Below are 26671 nucleotides of genomic sequence, written 5' to 3' on the forward strand. Positions count from 1 at the left end.
GCTTTGCGGCGGAGTTGGAATCAACTCCGCAACGACAAGCAATAAACGCCGTCTGTCATTGATATTTCAGGATGTGGAGGTCCTCAACTCTCGCCTTTTCCTCGCTCACGGAAGGCTCCCTCTTACGGGGCGGGCGCTGCCTTAGCTGCCAGTTCCGCAATGTTACTGCTGCCACTGCTCTCCGAACGAAGCCATCTTTGCGTTACTATTCCACCAGCCCTAATGGCGATGCGAAGCCGTCTCCTGCGCCCAAACCAAAAACAGGCGAAAGGGTTCAATTCAAGCAGAACCCTACTCCCTCTCCGACTAGCCAACCCGGCGATGAAGACTTCATTCCCCCGCCTCTTGACCGTCCGATCGGTTCGGTAATCCCACCCCAGGAAGGGCAGAATACCGGCGTTGATGATCGGTCATTGCGAAAACGACGAGATGATTTCGTCAACTATGATAGACATCTTGCGCGCCGCAAGGAATTGTATGTTCTGGACTCGCTCAATTAAGGATAAGGATTCCATGCTAATTACCATCTACTTTTAGGACAAAACAAGTCGCAAAACCGTATTTCCGTGAATGGTCGAATATGCGTTACCACGAGGGAAAGACATTCGTCTCGAACCCTCGATTGTTCAAACGAGATAAATCCCTCTACTTTCCCAACATGTACGGGATCACATTGGCATCGCCCAATGAACCTAAGAACACCACCTCGTTGTTCCGCGGCAGAATCACCGTCGTCAACCTCTTCTCCAGTGTTTGGGCAGAGTCCCAGGTCGCTACATTTACCGGTCCGAAACAAAACCCGGGGCTCTACGAGGCTCTTAATAGCGGTGGTCAAGATGTTCAGAAGGTCGATATCAACTTGGAGGAGAATGCCCTCAAGGCGTGGCTGGTTAAATCGTTCATGTGGAAGATGCGGGGAAAGCTTCCCCAAGAGCAACATGAGAGATACTTCCTTGTCCGCAAAGGTCTTACAGATGGTCTAAAGGAAGCCATTGGCATGATGAACAGCAAGGTTGGATACGTGTATCTCCTGGATGAGAACTGCCGCATCCGATGGGCAGGAAGCGGTCCGGCTGAACAGACTGAATTGGACTCCCTGAACAATGGTATCCGAAAACTTCTCGAGGAGAGGAAAATAAGCAAGGAATCCGAACTACCGGCGGAAGAGTGGGAGGGAAGGAAACAAGATGACATGAAACCCCGCGTGGTTACTAGACCCTGAGGGATACGGCAATTTATTCTCATGTATGTACAGATAGAATGTGTATAATAAGCAACCCAAACTCCAACACCCGACACGCATTATGATTAGTATTCCCGTGGGGCATATATGAGTACAAAACATGGCCCCGAAAACGCCGCAGTGATTCCGATATGAACATGAAAAAATCGCTCGATGGTGAGGGGTAAATAAGAAAAAGCAAAAACGTAGAGCATGCGCGTTCTTCTCATCGGAAGAAAAGGAGCATCAGAAAGCAGAATCCGATGAAGGCACCCAAGATGATGGCATCCCGTCTCCTCTTGGTTCCAATCTTTCCAATCAAAGCGTTCATTCCCGGGACTGAGCCGGCAGCACTCACAATACGGCGATTGATGCTAGCCAGGTTTTCGCGCTGGAGACCGAAATTCTCGTTGATAGCGTATGCCTGGCTCAGGACGCCGTCCATCATACTGTGGCTCTCATCAATCCGACCCCGCTCCTCGAGCATGTAGTCGGCCTCGGCGGTATCTGGATTCGATGCCCGGTACGCACTGATATCGGAGCGAACGTTGGAGAGCAGATTAGCTCGGTCACGGGTTTCAGCAATGGCGGAGGTCAAACGCTGGAGCTCGCGGCGGTGATCTTGGAGGATTTCGCGATGACGGGCGAGGTTGTTCTGTTTCAGAGCGGAGGCTGTAAGGGTGGCCTCGGAGTCGAGGAGACGGGAGAGTTGGGCGATGAGAGAGTCACGCTAATTTGATATGACTGTCAGTGATGGTGAAAAGGGTATATGTATATCGGAGCTATCCACATACTCTTTCCAGGATATCCTTCAACTGCGATTCAATCCGTACTTCATCCTCGGAGGGGTTTTGCGGTGGCTTTGCCATCGAAGCAAACTGCGAGTAGCTATGGAAAAGATTCTCGGTCTACAAGCGATGTTAACACCCTCCCATACATGATTCCATTTGATATAAACCGGATGCGAATGCACAAACCTGTGTCTCGAGCGAGCGGGCTTGCTGCCGGAGCTGAGCCCACCCGGTACCAGTTGAAGTGGCCATTATAGAAGATATCAAGATTAATATCACACACACGGAAGAAAAAGAACAGGAATCCCAGAAGATGAAAGATAAAATAATTTGATTCTACTTGATAGAACCTGACACAACACCCAGAACACAAACGATCATCTCTCTGCCGCCCTTTCGCAGCCAAACCAACCGACCAACTAACCCCCATCGGCTCTCCATGGCGGTCCCATCGGCGGCGCAGTCGCCCGCGATCAGCCACATCACGTGCCCCGCTTAGCAAAGCCGCACCACGCAAAAAACCCTAGTCCCACAACGAACATCCCAAATTGACCCGGTCCATCTTCAATCTTCACGTCGACATACCGCACGAACGACACGAAGCCGCCCACCATGGTACGTACAAGCGCATGTTGTTCTTGATGGAATTGCTGTGATTTTGAAATTTAGGGACCTCGATTTGCTGACGATGATTTTTTTGTGTTTCTACAGTCGACATCCAAGGTCAAGGCTGGTCAGCTCTGGGGAAAGAGCAAGGATGACCTCAACACCCAGTTGGAGGAGCTGAAGACCGAGCTTAACCAGCTCCGTGTCCAGAAGATCACTGCCGGTGCCTCGTCGAAGACCCAGAGAATGTGCGTTTGAAATTTTCCGGACCCCTCTTCTTTCTTGTTTCTACAATGCGTCAATCGGGAATACGACATGGAGGAGATGAAGAAAAAAATTGGATGGGGAGGAAGATGAAAAAATTTCGACAAAGATGAGAAGAAGAAACAGGGGCATCACAATTCTAAGAACCAACGAAATACTGATTGTGATTTTTTTTTTCCAACAACAGCCACGACGTTCGCAAGTCGATCGCTCGCGTTCTCACCGTCATCAACGCCAACCAGCGCTCCCAGCTCCGTCTGTTCTACAAGAACAAGAAGTACCTCCCTCTGGACCTCCGCCCCAAGCTCACCCGTGAGATCCGCCGCAGACTCACCAAGCACGAGGCTTCGGTGAAGACCGCCAAGGACCAGAAGAAGCAGATCCACTTCCCCCAGCGGAAGTACGCTGTTAAGGTATGAGATGAACGAACATGAAAACTCGGGTCTTGCTTTCCGCCGCAGGGGAACAATTCTACGAGACCGGAAAATGGGAACCAATTTACTGATCGGTTTTTTTCGTCGAAACAGGCCTAAATTTTTGTCGACGCGGTCGTGTCTGGATCTGGAGTTATGGGAACATCCGTTACTAGATGACGAGTTGACCTCAACCTTGTGGGGTGGTCGGTTTCACCAAAAAAACAAAAAAGGATATTGATTATGTATCTTAGACGATGCAGGTCGACATTTAAATGAAGGCTTTTTCTTGACATGATAATATGATATTAATCTGCGACGACTCTTGAACCAGACAACCAATACCCTTCTCTTTCTAGACTCGATTTAGGATATTCGATTGCATCCATCTCGATTGCCCTTTTGTCCCTCCCTTGGTCCCATCAAGCGCCAATGAATAAGACATACTAGGAACGAACATCTATATGAAACGCTATTATGGATGGCTCAGATATTGTTCTACCCTGCCCTAGGCAATACTACGTCGTACCTATGGTAGCAATCAACCATGCATGCCAAATTCTATAATATAATTCCTCTACCGAGTATAATATAAATCCTATCATAATATTTAGGTCATCTAAATGCGCCACCTCCCACGAAGTAAACCCTAACTCGATCCCGCCAACCCCTCAACCAGTGCCGGGGTACGACCTGATGACTGATGATGCATCATCGGCGTCGAAGGTGGTTGTGATGGTGCCAGGCCAGACCCCGACTCCAGCGTCCACATCCCACCACAGAGACAAGAGCGTAGAAGGCCCAGTTTCGCGATCATGCGAAGAGACAGCATAGAGCGTGGCGTGTGGGCGTCGCCGGAGAGTTCGCAGCAGCGCACGCAGCGTCGTCGACGCTGTTGGCCGTGGTTATTACCGGGTTTACTGCCGTGTTCGTGGGTTTGTTCTGGGTTGCTGGCTGGTAACAGAACTCGTAGGGGTGTCTTCTTCACGATGTCGACGTCGCGGTTTCGTCGGTAGAATTCTGTTCTTCGGTCGTGGCCGAAACCAAGCCAGCTGTAGTCGCCCAGGTAGATTGCCATGCGGTCGATGTCTGGTTTGATTATTGGGATCGTTTGTCGGAGGAGGGTGGCAACTGCTGTGACAAGGACTGGGGGGATACGGGCGTTGACAAGCAATTCCTTCTCGGGTCCAGGGCGCTCGGCATCCCCGAAACCAGCACCTTGGTACGCATGTCGTACTGCCGAATCCACTCCAGAGAGGAACTTCTCGTGCACATCGATACGGACAGGGGAGGCGTCCATGGTCTGGCAAATCTCGGCATAGTGGATGCGAGCGTCACCTGTGAGGCCTGGTGAAGAGGCATAGCCTCCATAGACACCACGCAGGCCACGGCAGATGAAACGCAAGAATGCACGAGACATGCTTGAAAGTAGAATTATCAAAGGCAGAGAGTTTGTTGTTTTTACTAGAGTATGTCAGTGCTCGCTGTTCAAGTGCGGGTTCGGGGAAGAACTGACATTTTTGACTCAATGCCTCCTGGTCATTGAGCACGCCTTCAAACTCATCCGCTAAATCGAAAATTTCATTCATGATATACTGTGAGAAATCAAGTGCCCATTTGGTATTTCCGAGAACCATTCGCAATACATCTTGAATGAAATTAGCAATGTAAATTAAGATACAAAACTGCTGGCACTTACCTGGGTCATGCGGCTCTGCCATATGGGCGTTCTTGTTGGTCGTATGAGGAGTCTTGTTGTAGGTGAAAAAATAGGCAAATAGAACTGATGCATGGCGAAGGTTGAGAATGGCCCATGACACAGCAGATGGTGGGTTGCGTGGCTTATACTTATCCCTAAACCCTATAGCAGCTTGTAGGCTGAGGCACCGTGGGATGTATGGATGGTTCATGAGTTTATCCTGTTCCGCCGTGAAGTCACAATTGATAGGCAACCCGCGATATACTTCATTAATGAATGTGACCCGCGCATCTTTAGTAGGTGTTAGAAACGTATGCTATGGACCAAGACAGGGGTTGGCTAACCAGCTGGGAGTTGTTGCTGAACGATTAAAAGAATGTCATCTGTGTTCACATCACTTCCACTTCCGCGACAGAATGCTAATGTGAGACCTGCAATAGCGGCAGAGAATTTGCCTGATGAGAGTAAGCAGGGTGCACCCATATTCGAGAAGTTCAAAACGTACTTTCGTCAAAAAGACCATGCTCTGCTCCATACCAGTGTCCCATGGGCCTAAGCTGCATTTGCCCCTCGCTATCAAGCATGACAGTAGCAGTGGCATTTGGAGAGAAGCTGGTGTGGATGCCTACAGATATAACCAATTAGCCTTCTATTCGAACCATCTTATAGTAATAGTAGTAGCAACCTGAAATCTCTGAGGGATAGTGGAATCCCGCCTGTGCTAAACTGGTCACGGTATTCACATCATCCATGCCACTGAACACAGCCATGGTCTTTGGATCGTAAAATATGACGGAGCTGTCATCATATGTCACAGCGAGAACGTTTCCATATTCTGTCTGGTCTATTGAAATGATATGTTTATCAGAGTAGATGTTTTCTAGCCTGCGTAGCTCCATTTTCGGCTAAGCGACGATTAGCGATGTCCAACCGGGGAAATTTAAAGGCCATATACCTTGACTTGAGCATTGTTCTTTTTCGACGGGACTTCGTCAAACTTAGGATGAAGCGTCTGGGAACCGCTTTCCAGTTGCCAGCGCACAATGACACTGGCTGGCCCTTGTTGTTCAGGATGGCCATTCGTAGCGTGGAGAGAGTTTGAGAAGACTGCAAGGATCCATGGTGGTGTCGATCCAGATTGGCTATCAACCGCCGGGGCACAGATTATCTCTAATCGGGTGAGGGAGTAAACAGAGTTGGTCGAAGATGAGGTTTGATCAGAGTTCTCTCCAGAACTGTGAGCTGTGCTCAAAATATTACCTGGAGTCTCGACTTTGCAGTGGGCGAAACGCATACTCGGGACGGGAGGTGATTGTGCTGAAGCCGGTATCTTCGGGTCCCAATTGGGGGGATTCCAGGTAACCTGTAGACGGTATAGACAAATCTTCTGGCACGAGGAATGGGTGGCAATAAAAACACCGGCTATACTGTACATTAGCCACCTTGTATTACTGCATATCTGCGAGGGGAGCCCTCACCTGGAGAGGCTACCAAGGCTGCATGGGTCAAGAGTCTGTCCGAGTATCCGGTATTCTTGAGCTCTGTGTTGATTTCGGCCCATTTACCATCGGGGTTTTGGTATATCAGCCTGATCTGACCGGATCTAGTCACGCAGAGCAACACTGCTTTATTGGACGGATGGAAAGGACCAATTGGTCGACGACCGACAGGAGAATATCCCCAACGGCCATTCACCTTGGTTGCTTGATTGAAAGCATGCACCTAACTCTAGTTCAGCTCACAGCAGGAGAGGGATGCGCAACACTAATGGAACTTACAAAACGTTGCGTGTTCAGCCACATCATGCCGACGATCTGAGCGGCATCATCACTAGGATCAAAGTTCGCCTGACGTTGACCTGCAATGCTGTTGAGGGCAATTGAGATGGAGTAGACGGAGACCCGGCCGGAAGAGTCGACCACGGCCAGTTCGGTGCCAGTTTCATTCCAGCTCAGATGAACCAGAGGGTAGCCACCGTGGGCATCAGTGACTGGCAGCAAAGGAGTGTCATCACTGAGCACCCATTTACCATCTGACGGTTGACACTGGAGATGACGGGTCTTGACCTTGAGGCTATCTTGAGAGATGTATGCAATACACCCCAGTCGTGACCAAGCAATCTTCCTACATATGGTTAGATATCTGCGAATCAAACAGATGTGAACACATACTGGCAGCACCCCACCAGTCTCATCTCATCCAGACGCTGCACTAGGCCTTTGAGAGTGGAGGAGGAGGAGGACAAACCCAGCTCGAGAGAGGTGGGTTCCCCAAAGAGGTCGTCAACATTGATGCTGTCCTCCATCATCAGGGGCATGTTTGAGTAATCGGAAACTAGCGGAGGAAAAGGGGGTTATGAAGAGAGAAAGAAGAAGGAATCATCAAATCATTCAATCACCATGAATTGCATGGCCGTTTGCAAGGAACTGGGATATGATAGGAAATCCGACGAAACGATCGGAGCCAGACAGACTACGCCAGAAAGCGACGAAAAAGGAAAAAAGAAAAACGGAAGGGTATCTCAAGAAAGCGCAGAGCTAAGCGACAACATCAATCATGTCCGGTTTCCCATTAGAAGCAATTCCACATCTCCATCCACAGCATTCTCATGATTCTTTTGCTCTCTCGCTGTCCTGCTGGGGATCATAATAGCGGGCGGAGGACTCGCGTTAGTCATCCGTCATGTGAGGTCATGTGCCCGCGGTAGTCCTGCCAACGGGGCTGGCCAATGGCAGAGCTGCTGCAGGACCCTCTATTTTAGCGTCCGTGTCTGCAACACATTCGATTGGCTGGGAAAATTAGGATGCTTAGCTAATCCACTTTTGTGTTGAGGGGAAAAAAGCATCAATTTCTGTTTTTGTGGACGAACAGAGGAATTAGACAGGGTTCGGCTTGCAATAATAGGATTCCCAAGTGTAGCAAATTCAGATCCTGCAAGATCGATAATTCCCTCGTTTGTACAGCGTAGCAGAGCGTGTGTCGTCCCTGGATAGCAGCAGCCCCGACGCTGCCGACTGATTGGCCGCATGCACGCATCTGCATCATCAACATCCGCAACAACAATTGACATACAGATATCGCGCTGGATCACGGCTTCATCTGTTCATTCTGGATCGAGCAGCCTGATTCGACGGCAAATAGTCGATATCCCATGCGGCAAACTGCTCTCTCTTCACCGTCTTGTCCTCGTTCTGAGCCCTAGTCCTCTCCACCACTACCACATTCCTACATTCCTCCTGTGATCTCCATCCCAATAATCTCTCCCATCTCTTCCTCTTTCTCTCTCTAATTCTTCGCTTCTTCCCGGCTTCTTCTGCTCTTCTTTTTCTGCTTCTCTTTTCTCCCGTGGGTCAAAATAAACATTAAAAAAAATTCGGTTCCAAGCGAAAGAAGCAAAAGAGGTCCATCCTTTCTTCTGACCTCATCGACCGTCTTTTCCTCTTTTCTTCTTCTTCCTCCACATCCTCCTCCTTCATCCTTTCTTCCCCTGTTCGTCTCTTCCCCCCTCTCCAGACGAAGCTGAACCCCCCTTCTTCTTCTTTCTTCCTTTCTTCCTCTTCATTCATTGCTTTCAATTCAATGATTTCGTCTTCGGGTTTCGTTTGGTTCTTCTTGTCCGTGAGAACACAATAACCGTCTTTTTCTCTTTTTTTCCTTTTCTCCCTTTAGCTCCTCCCCCGTCAGCATTGCTACCTTATTCCCAACCCACCTCGACAATCCTCTACGTTAATTCTTCCATACTCTTCGTCATGGATGATGATTGTTCGGATATCTCTGAGCTTAGCTCGCCACCTCAATCCCCTCTTCCTCCGCCGGGTTTCTATCCCTCGCCGCCCCCATCGCAGGACGCGGATGAGTTGAGTAGCGCCGCACGCGGCCAAGACGAACCCCCCGCCAGGAAGAGGAGACGAGTCGCCGCGCCCAAGGAACGCCAGACGCAGCATCTCGACCTATCCGCCGATTCTGGTCTGTCTCGTGAGGAGCAGCAATCACAGGTCGACTTGCTCACCAAGACGCTTCGTCGTCACCGCAAAATCGTCGTCATCGCTGGTGCTGGCATCTCCACGTCGGCTGGCAGTACGTGTTCAGCCTCACCAGCGCGCCTTGTTTTCTACTCTCTGTGCAGTTACTAATGGCAATTATTATTATAGTTCCTGATTTCCGGTCCACGGATGGTTTATTCAAATCCCTTTCCAAGAAACACAACCTCAAGGCGTCCGGAAAGCTTTTGTTTGACGCCGCCGTCTACCAAGATGAAACCCTTACCGCATCCTTCCAGGACATGGTGCGGTCGCTGTCGGAGGAGGCAGCCAAGACTTCTCCTACCGAGTTCCACCATATGCTAGCCCGTCTCGGGCACGAGAACCGACTCACCCGCCTGTACACCCAGAATATCGACGCCATTGAGACCTCAATGCCCCCGCTGGCCACCCAGATCCCCCTCAATGTTAAAGCACCATGGCCGCGCACAATTCAACTTCACGGAAGCCTGGATACTATGGTGTGCCAAAAGTGTCGTCATCTTGGTGAATTTGACCGAGACATGTTCGACAGACCTGATGCGCCCGAGTGTCCCGCATGCGCCCTGAACAACCAATTCCGTATGGAGACTGGTCAGCGGAGTCACGGTGTTGGCAAGATGCGCCCACGCATTGTTCTCTACAACGAACACAACCCCGACGAGGAAGCTATCACGTCTGTAATGAATGCCGACATTCGCTCGCGCCCGGACGCTTTGATCGTGGTCGGAACCAGCATGAAGATTCCCGGCGTGCGTCGCCTGGTCAAAAGTCTTTGCTCCGTGATCCGTAGTCGCCGCAACGGAGTTACAATGTGGATCAACAATGAACCGCCCTCAGGCAAAGAATTCGAAGACTGCTGGGATCTCATGGTCAAGGGAGACTGTGATGAAGTCGCACGGATTGCCTCGTTGGGTCGCTGGGATGACGTCTCGGACAGAGTGTTTGATGAGAGCAATCTTTCCGAAGTTGAACGTGCTAAAAAGAAGGGCGCTGTGTCCATTGTTATTGAGACACCCAAGAAGAAGCAGAAGGTCCAAACTGGATTTCTCACGCCTTCTTCTAGCCACGACGAAGAGCAACTGCCGCATAAAGAACCCAAAGGCACTCGTCCAAACCCCGCTAGTCGGGGACGAAATCTCAAAGACGTACTTACCAGCGCGAAGTCCAGTGAACCGAAGAAACCTGCTCCCAAGAAGGCTGCGCCCAAGAAAGCTGCGGCTAAGCAGCGGGGCAAGAAGCAAGAGCCGCCCCAGAATTCAAGAATCACTACATTTAGCAGAGTCACCAAGACATCCAAGGCTGCCGGTGACGACAAGGCCTCGAAGCTGGAAAAGGACGATGCTAAGCCTATGCACCCACTTCCACCCGGTGCAGCTCGCAACAATGGCCCCATGTTCCCTCATTTGGCTAATAAAGGAGATGCCTGTGCCAGCAGTGAAATTTGGAATAAACCCGAGACGATTTCTCCCAAGTCGGTCCCCCATGGGATGAGTGACCTGTTGAACGGGCCTGCTGCATAGACCCTCGAGTATGTTGCCAGCAGTTCCTCGGCTACACTGGCTCATTGGTCATACTTTTACTTCCTTTCTTTATTCTTCTTTTGGTCACTTCAAAGGCCAGATCCTTATGACTTTCAAGATACCACTGATAGATTGCGCTTGTTACGTTGGAGTTCGGCTTTAATATTGAAGCAAGGGTATGAAACCCTGGTGCTTTTCTCCCACACGTCTATCTCCCATCAGGGATATACCCCCGGGTTATTGTGGTCATTATGTTTTGTTTCTATCTGTATGGGCTATTGGCCTCTTCTCTTTCTGTACATTTGGATGGGTTTATGACCGTGTACTGGAGAGTGCATCGACTCGATCACTTTTCGAGTCTAGGAGTTTTTGAGGGTATGAGGAGTTGGGGTTGGTTTTGTCTTAATATCTCTTCTGCATCGACTACGGATCTCGAGTTAATCGATCCAAACCACGATGGCACTGTGAATCGATTTCTTGTTTAAACCAAAAGGATCAAGGACTATGCTTATGCTGCGTGATACAGCTGTCCTGAATGGCAGAGTTGATAATATTATCGAATGCATGATGTACATTGATGAAAATGTGGATGGTGAATATGGTGAATATTATTTGGAAAAACATAACTTGCCATACTAATACAATATTCATTCTTTTATTCTGCCATCAACTCCGAATCCCATCATTATTTTATAATCTGTAATAAGCAGTAACCCATCATGGCAAGGTCAACCCAATCCCAAATTGTTTCGTAACTGTGTCCCAGGCCCGGTCTCATCATCAGTGTCGGTGTCATCGGCGGCATCAGGATCCATCGTCCGTCTGGCTCGAGAGTCTTTATCCAAATCCTCCACCCGATCAACATCTTCCTCTTCTTCGCCCTCTTCATCATCTTCTTCCTCGTCTTCGTCATCCTCCACCTCCTCATCCTCAACATCCTCCTCATTCTCGTCCTGCATCTCGGGCTCATCTTGCGTCTCATCACCATCCCCTCCCTCAGCAGCACCACCACTACCACCCTTCGCAACTTCCCCCTCCTTAGCAACCCTCTTCACCCTCTTCGCTCCACGAACTCCATTCTCCTCCTCTTCCTCACCACCAGCATCACCACCAGCACTGGCCTCCTTCTCGCCAGCCTCCCCCTCACCTTTCTTCCCTCTCCTCTTCCCCGCTTTCATCTCAGTGTGAGCCTCCAATTCCTTCTCAAGCCGCTCTCGGAATCCATCAAATTCAAGCTCTGATATCGCGCTAAACACATCCGAGGGTGCAACGGTTCGTTTGAGCGTTGCTTCGTTGGCACTGTTTCTCGTTAGCATTTCCCCTTTCTTTTTCACTCTTCATATTCCATATATTTTCGTAGACGTAGAAGGGCGAACATACTGCGAAGAAAGATACGAAACAAACACCGTCGCTGCCTTCTGCATAGCTAATAAAGCATCTTTCTGAACGGCTGTATTAGGCGGGAGAACGGATTTCGCGAGACGGAGCGTAAGTGAGCGGGGGAGGAGGTAATCCTATTCATGAAATTTCATCTGATTAGTATTGTGCTCTTCTTCATCTTCATAGACTGTCAAAATTCCTGTGCTGGTGTAGGTTTAGAAAATACCTCTACGTTAACGCCCCCTTCGGCACGAGCTTTCAACTGCTGCTCTGTTGCTGTGACATTCTTTTGACTCTGGCTCTGGTTCTGGATTTGCGGTTGCTGATGGTCATCTGTCTCTGCGGGCGTCACTGACGATGTCGATTTTCGGGGTGGCATGGTGGGCGTGTGAAAGATGAGATTAAGAGATTGTAGTTCGCGTTTTCGCGTTGAGTGGGAGTTGGGGAGTTCGACTCAATCGACCTAGGTGGATGGACGCAAGGCGGAGAGTCCGTTTTCTATCTACCCCTATAACTGATAAAACTGCAGTAATAGTAAAATAGATGGTTGTGGGAATTCACGGTGGATCAAATGTAAGACAGAAGAAAAAAAAAAAAAGGATGGTGAAAAATGATCTACGCGGATAAATTGATGTGACGCGGATTGGATGGATTTCGGAGCGCGCAAGGCGGGAGGGAAGAACGATAGTAGGTGGGTGATATGGGGTGGCAATGTTGGATGTTGTTTTGGGTATTTCATATAATGTCTTCTTGGTGGGATATTTTGGATTTGTATGTTTCTGTATTTGTGCCCTACTGATGCTATTGGTTCATGTGTTTTAATATGGCTGTTCGATTATATAGTTTTGAGGTTATATATATGGTGTAGCAGCAGTAGCAATACATGTTGGCATAGCATCAATGAAGCATGACTATAACAATAATTATTTGGATATATTTACAGCATCAAGATGAGTACCTTACCATTTGATATAGGTAAACATGTTACATATAGAATAGACCAGAAACAATGTATTCAGTATTGACAACTAGATAGTTCCATTGACAACGCCTTTTTTGGTATCCATGAATACGGCAAACAAAAGAAAGAAAAACCATCATAAACCGAAGATATAATCTATTCAGCCATCTCTTCATCGTCACCTTCGCCATTACCCCACAATCCCTCGATCTTGAATTCCTGTGCCCACTCGCTGACGACCTGCTTGGTGTCGACACCCGATTCCGCGTTGGCGGGTGCTCCTTCGGCGGTGGTCACTACCGACAGCACTGGTGCGTTCACCCAGCCCTGGATTCTGCCATCTCTCCAGTCGTTGATGACGGTCATGGCAGCACTCTCGAGGTTGGGGATGCCGTGCTTGCCGAGACGGCCGCGCTTGCGGGCAACCTGGACAAGGAAGTCGGTGGTTTGGTCGCCGCCGGTGGAAAATGTGGATGGAACGCCGTACACGTCGAGCATCTTCTGGATGAGACTCTCCGAGGTGGACAAGCGTCTGATCAAGAGGTTGACGGCGGGGATGGGGTCCTCGATCTGCTTGGGGGGAATGGCGTTGAGGAGAATCAAGCGGGCGTGCTCGTCTTGCTTCTTCTTGAGGGACTTCTTGGTGCTCTTCTCTCCGGTGCTGGGGAAGACGATACCGGGCGAGTCGATCAGCTTGAGCTTGCTGTCGAGCTTGACCTCGCGCAGGTTGGTGGTGACGCCGGCCTCGGCGCCAGTCGGGCAGGCATTGCTCGATCCCTTGTTAAGACGGGCTGTGAGGGCGTTGATGACGGACGACTTGCCGACGTTGGGGTATCCGATGATACCGACCGAGATGGACCGCTTCATGTTCTTGGTGTGCGCGTACGACTTGAGAGCGCGGAACAGTGTCTCCGAGGTTCCCTTGACGCTCAATTGCTTGTGGTCGAAGCTGTGCGCATTCGCAGTGCCGTTGGATGCCTTCAGAGGCAGTGTGGGGAAGTATCGTCGCAGGTGGACCAACCAGCCCTTCAGCACCGGCGGGGGAACCAGATCGATTTTGTTCAGGATGAGAATCAGTCTTTTCGAGCCCTTGTCGGCGGCCATGATCTCGCGCTCAACCTCCTTGGACCGGGTACCTTCCGGGTCGCGAGCATCCAGCACGTAGAGAACCACATCAGCGGCATCGACAACCTGCTTGAACACCTTGTCGAACGCCCGTCTCGACGTCTCCTTACCCCCAGCCTTCGAAACCAGCTCCGGAATCTCAGTGTCCAACGTAGCACCGCTCTCATCCTCATCATCATCCATCTCATCGTCATCATCCTCATCCATCTCATCGTCATCCTCGCTCTCATGCTGACCCTCGTACTCGGCCGCTCTTGCGCGAGCCGAAGCAAGCAATGCAGCCATGGGGTTCGACGAGTCCCCTCCATCCTCATCCATATCATCCTCATCCAGCAAATCCTCATCATCGACCATATCATTCTTAGCCTGACCATCAGCTCCCATCTCCGACTGCTGCGCCTGTCCCTTTCGGCGGGCGCGGGCTTCCTCGCGAATCCACTGCTGTTCTTCCGCCTTCAATCGTTTCTTTTCTTCAATTTCTTGCAGGAGCTTGTCTTTGAAGGGGAAGAGGTTGGGAATACCAGGGTCCTTCTTGACCTTGGATCGCCATGTCGGGTCCTATCAAAAAAAAAAAAAAAAGCGTTAACTTATCGCTCCATTGGAATTTTTTTTATAATAAAATCCTCGGGGACATGCTAACCTTCTTCGCAAGCTTTCTGTTCTTCCTTTGTTTCGCCGCAGAGGCCTTCTCAATCTTGTGCCTTAACCGGACGGGCGTCCGCTTCGAATTCTTGCCTACAGCATTGATAAAGGATTAGCAAAAGACAATTTTTTTCAATGCATCGAACGACGGAAGTTAGGAAGAAGCAAGGGAAGGAAAGCTCACCAATATTGACCATCTTGACAGAGCTTCACAAAAGTCCACACTAATCAAGAAAAAAAAAGTAGACAAAATGATGTCAAGAAAAAAAAAGCTGAGGCGTTCAAGATCCTCTACAAATTTTGTGCAAACTTGAGCGGACGCCAAGATTTCACCGCGCTTAGATAAACGGAGTATCTGTTTCGCCGATCTCCGATATTTGGGGGGGGTCGTTTTGGGAGCCTTATGGCGGGGTTTTGGATTATATCCAAGTGCATGTTATTATTCCATTCTTTTCATTTTCATTTTCATTGTTCATAGACCTGATTTTTTTTGTTTATAGATATATTCAATAGATACTTCATATCAAACAGCATATACTCCCTCACCATGTCGACAGAAGGATCATTCTCTGCTCCCCCGCAGGTCCATACCTTTGATGGAGTTCTCTCCGACTTTGACGGCACCATTGTTGACTCCACAGATGGTGAGAGCCCTGCAAGGCGTTGTCCCCTAGATCGAACAACCACTAACCGATATGTCCAACAGCAATCATCAAGCACTGGCACAAGTTAGTCTCTCGTTCTCGATGAATCATCATCTCAACCGGAAACCTCTAATTCGAGAACAGGATTGGTGCTGAGCTTGGTGTTGATCCCGAGACTATCCTTGCTACATCCCATGGACGGAGAAGCATTGATACATTGAAGCTTTACGATGAGAGCAAGGCTAATTGGGAGTGTAGGTCTCCCCCTTCTCTCGCTAGGGAATGATATAGATGGACTGATGTCACCCATCTAGATGTCAAATACGTGGAAGGCCGCATCCCCATCGAATTCGGCTCCGACGCCGTCGAGATCCCCGGTGCCAGGGACTTTCTCGATGCCCTGGACGAGGCCGGTGGACGATGGGGCGTGGTGACCTCCGGCACGATGCCACTGGTCAATGGCTGGCTGGATGTTCTGAACCTCACCCACCCCAAGAACCTTATCAGCGCAGAGGACGTTGAGCAGGGCAAGCCCGACCCGCGGTGCTACCTGCTGGGCCGTTCGCAGATCGGCTGCGACCAGAACACCAACTCGATCATTGTGCTCGAGGATGCGCCGTCTGGAATCAAGGCTGGCAAGGCGGCTGGGTTCAAAGTGCTTGCGCTCACGACGACCCACAAGCTGGCTCAGCTCCAAGAGGCCGGGGCAGACTGGATTGTCGAAGACCTGAGAAGTATCTCGGTCAAGGGCGTCGTTAACGGCTCGATTCAGCTCGAAATCAGGAATGCGTTCCAATAATTCGACGGAAGGAGTCGGGGTCGATAACTAGAGAAAACCTCGGTAGCGAGGGGGGATGCGCAAACCATCGGGAATGTTACTGTAGAGATGGTGCCTGTACATAGTTGGAACGACCCAACTACCGACCTACTCTGTGCCCTGTATGGAGTACAGGACCCGGGGGAACAAAGCGTATGTATGTACGGCGTGCATAGTAGTCCAATTTAGATAATATGACATGTACGTAACTATCTAGGTGCCTTGCATGGCGCTAAATTGGGGGTTCCAAGGAAATGGGATTACCTGCAACCCGGTAATACAGACATGAAACGAGCAAGTCGATTCCCAGGAAAGAAAAAAGTACATTGATGGAAATAGATGAGACAAAGCCCATCAAGCCTTATGGGCCTGCCAATTTGAACTGATTAGTAGCCTGGAGTGATATGTCTGGTGATGCAGCTTCTTGGCAAGGATGGCAACCGAGGGATGTTTTTTAAAAAAAAAATCGCTCGGGAATCTGATCTGTCCAGGATCATATACAGGGCCATCTAAACGGTGTCCAAGAATATGACCGGAAAGGGTTCCATGTTGAGGGTTCGATTGTCAAGTTGAGAGAATCGACATGTTAGCGGTGAGGGCGTTGGTGAGGCCGAACTAACACCGCCTCGGAGGTTTTCTCAATTCTCGCCCTTGGGAGTCCCACCGCATTGGATTATTTTGAACCCAGGGATACCGATATGTGACAGAGAAGACAAACTTCGTTGGGAAGAGTTAGAAAGTTGGACGGTTCGCGGTTGTCGTCTCCAGATTTCTCACCGACATCAAGAAGCTTTGAACACCGACAGAAAATAAGGCTTCTTGCATCGATGTGGCTACTTCATGCAGAACGGGGACGAAAAAGAAAAAAAACACATAGGAAACTAAAAAAAAGCCGCATTATCTTGAGATCCCAAATTTTCTCAAACCCATTGTATAATGCCGTACCGTATCTGTGTGGACGTGCGGTCCGGGACCGACTCGATCCCGATCCCTGTACATACATACAGTCCACACAGGACACGAGCAGTTTGCAGAACAGACAAGAAAAAGAAAGCTGTTAGTGTTGCCTCCCTCGAGGGGCAGAAGGAAATAGTGAGATCTGGAAAAGAGCTAAAAAAGATCTATTAATCCCCATCGTAGGCAATAGTAACCAAGATAGCATGAACCCTGTTCCCCGGGGAAGCATTCTAGCGGAGCCCGCCAGTTGGCCTGGACTCGACCTTTCTGACATGCAAGGGGTGGGGAAGCTGTTCATGACCCATCTGGTCCTTGTTCGTTTCTTTGGATTTCTTGACGATTCCGGAGGGGTCGGGTGGGAGGATACAAAGTATGTATGCATGTACGGAGCATCGAAATGCGAGAAGAGAACGATGGAGAAGAGAGAGGTCCGATCTGCAGCAGTTAGGACTCGTTGCCGTCCATCAGGAACTGCAGACGGCACAATGTGATATCTTGTACAGCGAGCATGAGTGTGCATCACAGTCACACACCGTCTGTTCTGGCCCGAGCTGTAAAAAGGCGTATCTGTAACATGGCCACCATGATGGCAAAAAAGGGCAGGACGCAGGCTCAGTCAGCTTGCGACGAGTGCATCCACATGTCTGTGGCTTGCTGGAAAACTCCGTAGTTAATATGTGTTTTGTTTCTTCTTTTGTCTCCGAAAAACACTTCATTCGATAGGAGTGCCTCCGGCCAGCGTACTATTTGTTGGTGAATGACAAATTTCCCAGACAGGGGAAGTGTGGCTGATACAGCTGGTGCAGGCTCAGCCACAGCGTCCAAGCGTCGGGACGTCATGGAGAGAGGATTTCCATTGATTACCATTGCATGGCCGATCGACTTGCATCCATGATACCGGAAGGCTGGAGCAGTGGTGAGTGGAGGCCTGGGAATGATGGTCGCCTTGCACGGGACCCAAGTAGATCTCCTTGGTTTATTAATCTTGATTCTTGACGTATGAAATACAGGATGGTAGTACAAAGTACGAAATTCTCGGATGAGATGGAGCAGAATATGATGTGATGGGCTAACCGACCCATGATGGCATTGGAGAGGTTCAAGTTGTCAGCGGTTAAACTCCAGGCCCAAGGGGACGGACGGGAACTTGTCACGGAGTCACAGACAGGATGAAAGGGAGGATCTCCCAACTCTATACCCAAGACAGGGATGTGATGATTGTGATTCTATGCCCTCCAGGCAGTCAGGGGAGGCGGAGGATCACCCGTCCTCACCAACTCCTCCCAAGAGAATCCCCAATTCTCCCTCTCCGGAAACCTTCGGGGAATTTCTTTTCTTCCAACAACCAATCCAATATTTGGGATCGCTGTATCGGGCGACAACGGCTCACAAAAAGGCCCAATCGATAGTAGCCAAACTGGAGGGAAGAGCGATCCGTGCGGATGCACGCAGTTACAACCGATCGTCCCAGGGTTCCAGGCGTCACAGAGATCTTGTTGGTCAATGGAAGACTAGGGAGCACATCACCCCTCGAGATGGGCGATCATGATGATTGCCGGGGGGTAAGAGGCTGTTTGAAAGAGTGTGTGCTAGGAGCAACATGATCAGTTATGGAGCTAGCATACGTAGGTAAAGTTTCAAGGTCGAATCTTTCTCATACTGGACTCCCGACTAGTTGGAGTAGTCGTGAAAAAAGAGGATCCAGTCGAGTAAGATACACGTGAACAGAAGGTTTTCATTATTCGCAAACCCAGAGAGTGCCCACTCTGCGACAAGCTGTCACGATTCACGAATCATCGCGATATGGAAGGAACAGGACGGAGAAGAGTACGGAGAAGAGGAGTGGGCGATACTCCGTCATACGGGAGGGTAAGGTACAGTTCTCCCCGCTATACCTGTGTATTTCCGTAATTAATTGGCCCCCCCCTTTTTTTTCGTGCTTTTTGCCCTCTGTCTCTCCCCACCACGCGAGTTGCTGAAACCCATCGAGATGGTTACAATTACTAGTCACCGCTACAGGGTTAGACTGAGTGGTTTAGGCTTTTCGAATCCACTTCCGTAAGCCCTGAGGAGCCCGAAGAACGGAAGAAGACTTCCAAACCTCTTAGAGAGAGAGAGAGAGAGAGAGAGAGCAAAAGTTGGGCAGATCCTGAGTTTACTACCTAGGGTACCGTTCCGAAGGGTCGGAAGAGCGTTTGGCCCTGTATCTACCGGCTGTATGTAGAGCTTGATCATAATGAACTCATATTCCCAAGGAAATGATGCAGATAGGAGAGAGATTCGAGAGAAATAAGGCTAAAACAGTGGGTTGGCGGAAAAGCTGGAGGATTGACCGGTTCGTCTGGCCAGTAGGAAAAGCATCTGACACCCCCGAAACAAAAGGCCATCATGTTAGGGGGGGAAACGAACACAGACAGTGTCTCCTGCAGCAGAGCGACAGGAATGGCACGGCTGCTGCGTAACCTCGTGACTTTGAGAGGTGAACCCTCTTGGCTTTCAGGAATGATTCGCACTGGGAGAGTGGGTAAAGGAACCAGGAACCCGGGAAGCCAGGCGAACAGTGTTGTCACTTGTGTGAATCATGAGCGACGAAGGTAAGACTGGCAGGTTAGGTTAGTTTAGCTGCGTTGCTGTAGGGCGCTGCATGTGGAAATGGAGAAGAAAAGCCAGAGAATGACAGATCCTTGAAAGCGGATCGACAGGATCTGTGGACTATTGATGTTAGTTTGGCCTTGGCTGGCTGCTGTCACGCTTTTGCTGGCATTCGGGCGGCTAGACTTGACATTGTCTGTGTGTGCTACGGTGCTTGGACTGTGCAGAGTACTCTAAGAGTCTGAGATAATGAGTATAATGATAATACTTAGGTCTAATATATTATACTACAAGTATAAAAGTGAATTCGGATACATGGAAGGACAACAGAAAAATAAGAAATAAGAAATGGAAATGAAGCCCCATCTGGCACATCATGATCATCTCCCAGATGGACCTGTGAAGAATCGTCGGGACTCGGGAGGCGAAGCTAGTTGGGCCATTTGGGACCTTGGGAGGCGGTCCGTTGTCGCGCTAACCGCATTTAGAATATGTACAGCAAATCCAAACATGGGAAGATCATGGCCCGTGATTAAGGAGATACTCAGGACGATGAGAGCAGATACAAGAGCACTGTGAGACACATATCTATGATGAACTTCATCCTGACCCACTCTCGGACAGCCGGATCCTTCTTGTCTACAGGGAATATGGAATCCTATGATACCATCCATCTGGATCCATTCAGTGCACTCATAGGTAGTAGTATGTACCTATTCGTAACTGTACTCGTAGATACCCTCACTACCCCTCTATCCCCTCCAAACAAAGTTACAAGATACCTTCATCCTCGACATGGCACTAATGCAGGAACTGACGAAAGCTATTTGCGAACTCAATGTCCTAAACGCCATCACACTTGCGGCGGTCCTGAACACCCCTTTGTCAATTGCCACTGATAGCCACTGAACCAGCGAGCCCTACCCAGGGCGACCTGACAATGTTTCAGGAAGAAACACTAGGTATCTAGATCCATCTGACAGTGGACTGGGATGACTTCATTGAATGATTGACACTGATTGGATCATCCCTTGAATCTCTCTCTCTTTCTTCTCGCTGCAGAATGATGCCTTACCTGGACAACAGATCATTTCATAATAATTCGCTCCTCGATTCCACTCCCAAGTCTATTCGAAACAACCATCCTCATCCCCATCGACTAGAATAGCTACAATACCCACTCGTAGAATCTTCGGAGTCACCGCCACACACTGGAAACTGTAGAGCTGAAAGTGATGCCTGACCGGGGAGTAAACGGGGACCATCTATTCTTCTCCATTCTGATTATCCGTCAATGCTAACAGGCCGCCACCCCCTAGAACCGCCCGCGCGGAAGCATCCCCAAGCCCACTTCGTTCGGCCATTATTTTGGTGGCTCGACCGCTTGTACTGTACTTGCTTTTACTTACTGTCACTGTGTTGGATTACACTGAGTTTCTGTACATGTACTTTGTAGTGTGTACTCCGTAGTAACTCTTTCATTCTGCCTGGTAGAATAAGGTTATGCATGAGAAGCTCTTCGTCACCTTCATCACCATCATCACCATCACCTCTGCTCAAGGGCAACCGATCTTCTCCGATAAGCGCTGGTACGGTAATATTACGGTACGTGACCAAGTCCGCCTCGAATCCTCCCAGTTCCGGCCGGCGATCTGCCAATCACAGCGCCCCCCTCCACACCTTTTTCCCCCTGCTGCCGCTGCCAATCTGGGCTGCTCTGCGGCTTTCTTTCTCCATCCCCCCATTTTTCCATCGCTGTCAATCCTTCTCACACTCTCTTTTTCTTCCTTTTCTCCTCCTCCTCCTTTCCTTTTCCTGTTTCGTACACCACATTCATTCTTTTTCTTTTTTTGCTTTTACTCGATCTGCCTAGTCATTCCTTTTTCTTTTTTCTTTTTTTATTTTACACACCCTCCTTCTTTACCGGTTGTTATATTTTTCCTTTTTATATTATCTTCCTCTCTGTCCGCGGACTATACCTTCACTTGTTTCCCTCTTCCCATCTTCTCTTCATTCAACTACTTGTCATTCCCTTCCAAGACTCTTAGGTCTATTCAATCTCCCAGATCCTTCCAATAAAGTATCACTTCCTTCTATCTCTCTTGTCATCCATCCTTCCAATTGTTCGATGAAATAGAGCCTTCCCGTCACTGGCTGCCACGACTTGTGCAGCATTCCTCGCCAGATCTCCCTTTCCATCTCTCACCCCTCCTCCCCACCTATCCTCCCTTCCGCAACAATGAACTACATTCACAACCCGTATCCATTCCCCGGCCATGCGGCGGTTCCGCTGGATCAACCCGTGGGGTTTGACCCAGCCATGGTGCATCCGTCCATGGTGCACCCCATCGACGGTTATCTCTACCCTCACCCACCCTTCGACATGGTGGACTTCTACCCGCAGCCGATCATGGACTACGAAGAATACGCAGAGAACTTGTCTCGCCCTCGGTTAACAAAGGAACAAGTCGAGACCCTGGAGGCTCAATTCCAGGCTCACCCTAAGCCTAGCAGCAATGTCAAGCGTCAATTGGCAGCTCAGACTAACTTGAGCTTGCCCAGAGTTGCTGTTCGTCTCTCTTCCAGTGCTTCAATCTTATGTGTGTATGCGGGGTGCTAATGTGTATCTCTTGAACAGAATTGGTTCCAAAACCGACGAGCCAAGGCCAAGCAGCAGAAGAGACAGGAGGAGTTTGAAAGGATGCAAAAGGCCAAGGCAGAGGCCGAAGAGGCCGCCCGAGGCAAGACAGAATCTATCGATCACGCCTCGGAATCGAGCCAGAACAAGACCCCCACAGAAGAGACCGACAAGACATCCACACCCAGACCATCGTCCAGCGTGACAGTGTCCGCGGACCGCACAAAGACACCTGCCCACTCTTCGTCTTCCCGATCGAAGCACAAGAAGACCAGAAGTGAGTCGGCTCGTGAGGCCACTTTTGCCTCCCTGCAGAGAGCTTTGAATGCCGCTGTTGCAGCTCGGGAACGGTACGGTGACGAAGCAGCTCCTCAGGGCGCCAACGACATGGATGCCTCCGTGTCTCCTACAAACTCCGCTACTACTTTCCCAACCGCCGGCAAGAGTGATGCCTACAACGATAGCCACACTGGCCAGAGCACTCTCAACACTCCCTTTACTGAATGGGAAAGTGCTAGAACCTCTTCTGTGTCCTGGGCTTCATCCCAAAGCCCTCAAGAGCCTTTTGGTTACAGCGGCTTGAATGCCAACTCATTCCCCGCCCAGGGTATCGACAGCCCGCATCAACAGGATGCCCAGTACTCCCCTCGGGGGACAGAATGGCCAAGCCAGGTGTCGTCAGCGGAATCCCGTGCAGCCAGTGATGCCGATGCATCGTACAACGCCATGCAGTACACTTTGCAATCCGACGTGCCCTTGTCGAGACGAGGCTCGTCCGACGAGCTTGCCGACACTCTGGAAGGCATTGGCATTGACACCACGGGAACTTCCCACGATATGTCGCACCTCGCCCACCAGGGAGACAGACTCTCCTGGAAAGAAGCTGGCAAGGAACTTGACCTTGCCGCTCGCAGGAAGCGCCCCAGGCCTGCTGCTATCGGTACTTCGAGATCGTCTTCCATGTTGGCTGGCTCCATGTCACCCACGACCAGAATGCCCGGTCATGGTGTGAGACAGACCAAGTCGGCTCAGAGTCTCAACTCTCGATATGCTGGTGTTCGCAAGGCATCTGCTGCTCAGCGGTCACCTTTGAACTTCTCAACGTTTGCTGAAGCAGGTGCTCTGAACTCTACCAAGGCCGAGATGTCTACCATGCTGCAGCCGACCGTGTCGACCTCGTTGGCCCCCCCAACACCCCTGACTCCAGAGGATTTCCAACATCTGCTTCCCACTTCGCCTACTGATGGATACTGCTTGTCGGCCCAGCCGAACGCCCAGTTTTTCCCTACCACCCAGCCCATGCAGATCAACATCGCATCCCCTCCCGCCACACCCATGGCTGTTGATATGATGTCGTCATATCAATACCAGAATGTGCCTCCGCCAATGTCAGCCCCTGCCCACTACACCTCCTTCCCGGAGTACACTACTTGTGACACGGCCCCCCTGACGGCTAGGAGCTGGGCAGATGCACCGACCATCCCTTCGCCGGATGCATCTTTTCAGAGCAGCTGCCAAATCTCCCAGACGGATGTTACATCCATGCCGTACGACCCGACTGACCAAAGTGGTCAGTCCGCTGACGGGTCAATTGCGGGCTCGCCGTCCATGGTCTACCAGACAAAGGACACCGGCATGTCGGCCTCGGCTGATGCGAAGCCTACTGAATTCCTGATTCATGAATTCCCGGAGCAGCAGGAAGCCCATCGCTTTGTTGCCCAGCAGCTTCCTTCCCAAAAACCCAAGCACTACACATTTGTTGACCAGTCAGGTCTCAAATGAGTTGTTTAAGAAATAAATAAACAAACAAAAAAAAGTTATTTCTTTGGTTTTGTGGACATGATCTTGGGCGCATTTGAATGATCCCGCTACATACCCTGGTTTTCAAGCGGTCTTGTGATTTTGTTTTATATCGGGATTTGTCTTACGAGGTCCCTACTGCAGGATATATTTCCCTTTCTGTTGTACTTTCTGTCCCTTTTTGTATAGGGTTATCCGGGAACTTACATATCTTCCCGTATTCGGAGCATATTTGTGCGTTGCGCTGTTGGGTCTTTCTTTTTGGTGTCCACCGTGGTATTTAAATTCTTTCTTTGTTAAACATTGGGCTCGAACCCATCGATACTTTTGGATTTGCATATGGATTTTGGGAGCGGTTGGTTTTTGGTACATATATGGAGGCTCTGTCACGTATTTAACTTACTATCTTTATACCTAATACATATAATAGAAGTGATGCGTAGCCGCATCACCGAATCTATTTACATATACTTCATTGCATTCTTCCCTATCTATTTTGAGTAAACAGTAAGCACTGCTAGCTTTGCAATTGGAGGTCTGAAGCGGTCACATGTGCGCGAGAAGGGAGTCTGTCTCCGAACTTTTCACTTCCACCTCTTCTGGCATCCATCAACTCCTTGCCTCTACTCTGTACTCTGCACAGTGAGCATCTTAGATTGAGTGGTAGTTATGCACCTCGCACCTATGTCAGGCACGCGAGAGTTTCCTGGGCATGCTATGTCTCACCCATGGTACCGATGCCTGTGGGTCTACGGCATTGAGGTAAGTTGTCTTTAATAGACTACTCCCCGGTGCGAAGTATAATTCTCTCGGTTCTGTATCGCGAACCATTAGTGGAAAAGACAGAATGACTAATTGCAAACTGCAGCATCCCACATTCCTGATATGAGCGACATTCGAGCTACGGGCCCCTCCACGTCAAGTCAAGCGACACCACGACGAGAACAGCCCCCCTCATATCAGGTACAGTGGTACCTGGCAGCTCCTATGGCGTCCATTTTAATATCTGCAGTCGGGTATTTCCTCTTCTTCTGCCTAAATGCTCGGCTCAGAGTGGGATCGTTCTGTTTTAATATGAAGATACAGCCTAGCTCATTGTAACCCCTCCCACGTGCTCTACTGGTAGGCCGAGATGCACAATGTCGGCCCACGTGTTATTGCAATGGATATGACATTATGCTAGCGACTATGAATATGGAGCTGTGATTAAAGGGAAAATATGGCGAAGCAGGTTGTTATAAGAGAGTGGGCGCCGATCTTGTCGTCCTCGGTTGGAAGAGACGACCGGCCGCTCTCACCTTGTTTCTTTATTTCCATTAACTTCGACCATGAAGCTTTCTGCCATTAGTCCTGTGGCATTGGGTCTTGCTGCCGCTGCACAGGCATCTTCTATTGACTACGCTGCTGTTACTGGGTACTTCCTGCAGGATGAGAACTCTACGGACCCGTCCACTTTTGACTATGTAAGTATGAGCAAACGCATTGCTTTTGAATTCAATAGATCAATTAGCTCAGATCTAGTCAATTTGAGCGAAAGAAGCTTTATGACAGTCGCTAATGCTATGGATTTTGCTGATCAGACGGCTGAAAATTTTGGACTCATCAATCGCACATACGACACAGATAAGGAGTCCCGCAGATACAGCAAGTTGACCCAATGGGAACGATTCTATGACCAGGTCGTTCAGCTGAACCGAAGATCGCCGGAAAACGTCGAATACAAGGTTCTCTTCTTGGGTCGTCATGGTCAAGGCTGGCATAATGCTGCTCAGGATTACTATGGCACACCGGCCTGGAACGTAAGCTCTGCTCAACTCCCCGATCTAGTTTGTCTTTAAGTTCCTCCATATTAATGTCAGAATTACAGTGCTATTGGTCTTTGCTTGATGGAAATGGCACATCAACCTGGTCTGATGCCGAACTGACAGCGAATGGCATTGCCCAGGCGCAGACCGCGCATGACTTCTGGCAAAAGGAAATAGACGAGCAACGGATCCATGCACCGGATAGCTACTTTGTCAGCCCATTGACTCGCACACTACAAACAGCCAACGTCACCTTTTCCGGTCTGCAGCTTCCTGCTGGTAGCACCCCCTTCAAGCCATTGATCAAGGAGTTGTTCCGCGAGAGCATCAGCATCCACACATGCGATCATCGTCGCAACCGCACGTACATCCACAACCTGTTCCCTGAATGGCCCATTGAGCAGGGCTTTGCTGAGACGGACCAGCTCTGGAACGGAGTGACGGGGGAGACCAATGATGCGCAGGATATCCGCAGCAAGACAGCGCTTGACTCTGTCTTCTCCAGCAAGGACAGTGGTCTTTTTGTGTCTGTCACCAGCCACTCGGGCGAGATTTCATCCATTCTCCGGGTGCTTGGTCACCGTAAGTTCTCACTTAACACCGGTGCAGTCATCCCCGTGCTCGTCAAGGCGGAGACAAGCTCAGAGGCTGAAAAACCGACATCGGCCTCGTGGACTGTTTCTGCTCACTGCACTTCACCGCCGATTACATCTGTCTCGTCATGTGTGTGCGCCTCGACTGCTGCTCCAGTGACGACGCCGCTGGTATGATTG

At 49.9% G+C, this 26671-nt stretch overlaps 11 protein-coding genes across 11 annotated transcripts; 7 read left to right on the forward strand and 4 right to left on the reverse strand.

Annotated features, from left to right (window-relative positions):
- Positions 1-71: 71 nt before the first annotated feature.
- Positions 72-1222, forward strand: ASPWEDRAFT_168777 (mitochondrial ATPase complex subunit ATP10; the record flags this gene model as incomplete). The annotated part of the gene is made up of 2 exons (XM_040830348.1): positions 72-475; positions 538-1222. The coding sequence occupies 2 exons, from the start codon at positions 72-74 to the stop codon at positions 1220-1222; spliced, it is 1089 nt and encodes a 362-aa protein (XP_040692580.1).
- Positions 1223-1448: 226 nt separating this feature from the next.
- ASPWEDRAFT_104443 (putative vesicle transport v-SNARE protein Gos1) lies at positions 1449-2265 on the reverse strand (the record flags this gene model as incomplete). The annotated part of the gene is made up of 3 exons (XM_040827643.1): positions 1449-1952; positions 2017-2130; positions 2200-2265. 3 exons carry the CDS (start codon positions 2263-2265, stop codon positions 1449-1451), a joined length of 684 nt encoding a protein of 227 aa, XP_040692581.1.
- Positions 2266-2452: 187 nt separating this feature from the next.
- ASPWEDRAFT_180372 (60S ribosomal protein uL29) lies at positions 2453-3496 on the forward strand (the record flags this gene model as incomplete). The annotated part of the gene is made up of 3 exons (XM_040831841.1): positions 2453-2458; positions 2725-2867; positions 3071-3496. The coding sequence occupies 3 exons, from the start codon at positions 2453-2455 to the stop codon at positions 3300-3302; spliced, it is 381 nt and encodes a 126-aa protein (XP_040692582.1). The 3' UTR covers positions 3303-3496.
- Positions 3497-3785: 289 nt separating this feature from the next.
- Positions 3786-7622, reverse strand: ASPWEDRAFT_127770 (mediator of RNA polymerase II transcription subunit 16). Its single transcript, XM_040829232.1, has 10 exons — positions 7167-7622; positions 6774-7119; positions 6474-6717; positions 5951-6417; positions 5681-5900; positions 5501-5620; positions 5340-5450; positions 4996-5286; positions 4813-4944; positions 3786-4760 (listed from the first exon to the last, which is right to left on the reverse strand). The coding sequence occupies exons 1-10, from the start codon at positions 7310-7312 to the stop codon at positions 3946-3948; spliced, it is 2892 nt and encodes a 963-aa protein (XP_040692583.1). The 5' UTR covers positions 7313-7622; the 3' UTR covers positions 3786-3945.
- A 1122-nt stretch (positions 7623-8744) lies between these two features.
- ASPWEDRAFT_168781 (putative SIR2 family histone deacetylase (Hst4)) lies at positions 8745-10537 on the forward strand (the record flags this gene model as incomplete). Its single annotated transcript, XM_040830349.1, has 2 exons — positions 8745-9072; positions 9147-10537. 2 exons carry the CDS (start codon positions 8745-8747, stop codon positions 10535-10537), a joined length of 1719 nt encoding a protein of 572 aa, XP_040692584.1.
- A 728-nt stretch (positions 10538-11265) lies between these two features.
- On the reverse strand, positions 11266-12296 carry cbfA (putative CBF/NF-Y family transcription factor; the record flags this gene model as incomplete). Its single annotated transcript, XM_040830350.1, has 3 exons — positions 11266-11836; positions 11918-12051; positions 12144-12296. The coding sequence occupies 3 exons, from the start codon at positions 12294-12296 to the stop codon at positions 11266-11268; spliced, it is 858 nt and encodes a 285-aa protein (XP_040692585.1).
- Positions 12297-12748: 452 nt separating this feature from the next.
- Positions 12749-14931, reverse strand: ASPWEDRAFT_149537 (putative GTP binding protein). The gene is made up of 3 exons (XM_040829574.1): positions 14830-14931; positions 14644-14738; positions 12749-14561 (listed from the first exon to the last, which is right to left on the reverse strand). Exons 1-3 carry the CDS (start codon positions 14840-14842, stop codon positions 13035-13037), a joined length of 1635 nt encoding a protein of 544 aa, XP_040692586.1. The 5' UTR covers positions 14843-14931; the 3' UTR covers positions 12749-13034.
- Positions 14932-15192: 261 nt separating this feature from the next.
- On the forward strand, positions 15193-16088 carry ASPWEDRAFT_104044 (HAD family hydrolase; the record flags this gene model as incomplete). Its single annotated transcript, XM_040827615.1, has 4 exons — positions 15193-15289; positions 15352-15373; positions 15434-15543; positions 15604-16088. The coding sequence occupies 4 exons, from the start codon at positions 15193-15195 to the stop codon at positions 16086-16088; spliced, it is 714 nt and encodes a 237-aa protein (XP_040692587.1).
- A 4997-nt stretch (positions 16089-21085) lies between these two features.
- Positions 21086-21833, forward strand: ASPWEDRAFT_346571 (uncharacterized protein). Its single transcript, XM_040834055.1, has one exon. It carries the CDS (start codon positions 21159-21161, stop codon positions 21732-21734), a length of 576 nt encoding a protein of 191 aa, XP_040692588.1. The 5' UTR covers positions 21086-21158; the 3' UTR covers positions 21735-21833.
- A 61-nt stretch (positions 21834-21894) lies between these two features.
- Positions 21895-24075, forward strand: ASPWEDRAFT_24788 (homeobox domain-containing protein; the record flags this gene model as incomplete). Its single annotated transcript, XM_040832661.1, has 2 exons — positions 21895-22224; positions 22294-24075. 2 exons carry the CDS (start codon positions 21895-21897, stop codon positions 24073-24075), a joined length of 2112 nt encoding a protein of 703 aa, XP_040692589.1.
- Positions 24076-25421: 1346 nt separating this feature from the next.
- Positions 25422-26668, forward strand: ASPWEDRAFT_103501 (histidine phosphatase family protein; the record flags this gene model as incomplete). Its single annotated transcript, XM_040827565.1, has 3 exons — positions 25422-25556; positions 25674-25892; positions 25961-26668. The coding sequence occupies 3 exons, from the start codon at positions 25422-25424 to the stop codon at positions 26666-26668; spliced, it is 1062 nt and encodes a 353-aa protein (XP_040692590.1).
- Between the last annotated feature and the right edge of the window lie 3 nt (positions 26669-26671).

Source organism: Aspergillus wentii (genome assembly GCF_001890725.1).
Source record: "Aspergillus wentii DTO 134E9 unplaced genomic scaffold ASPWEscaffold_2, whole genome shotgun sequence".
NCBI lineage: Eukaryota > Fungi > Ascomycota > Eurotiomycetes > Eurotiales > Aspergillaceae > Aspergillus > Aspergillus wentii.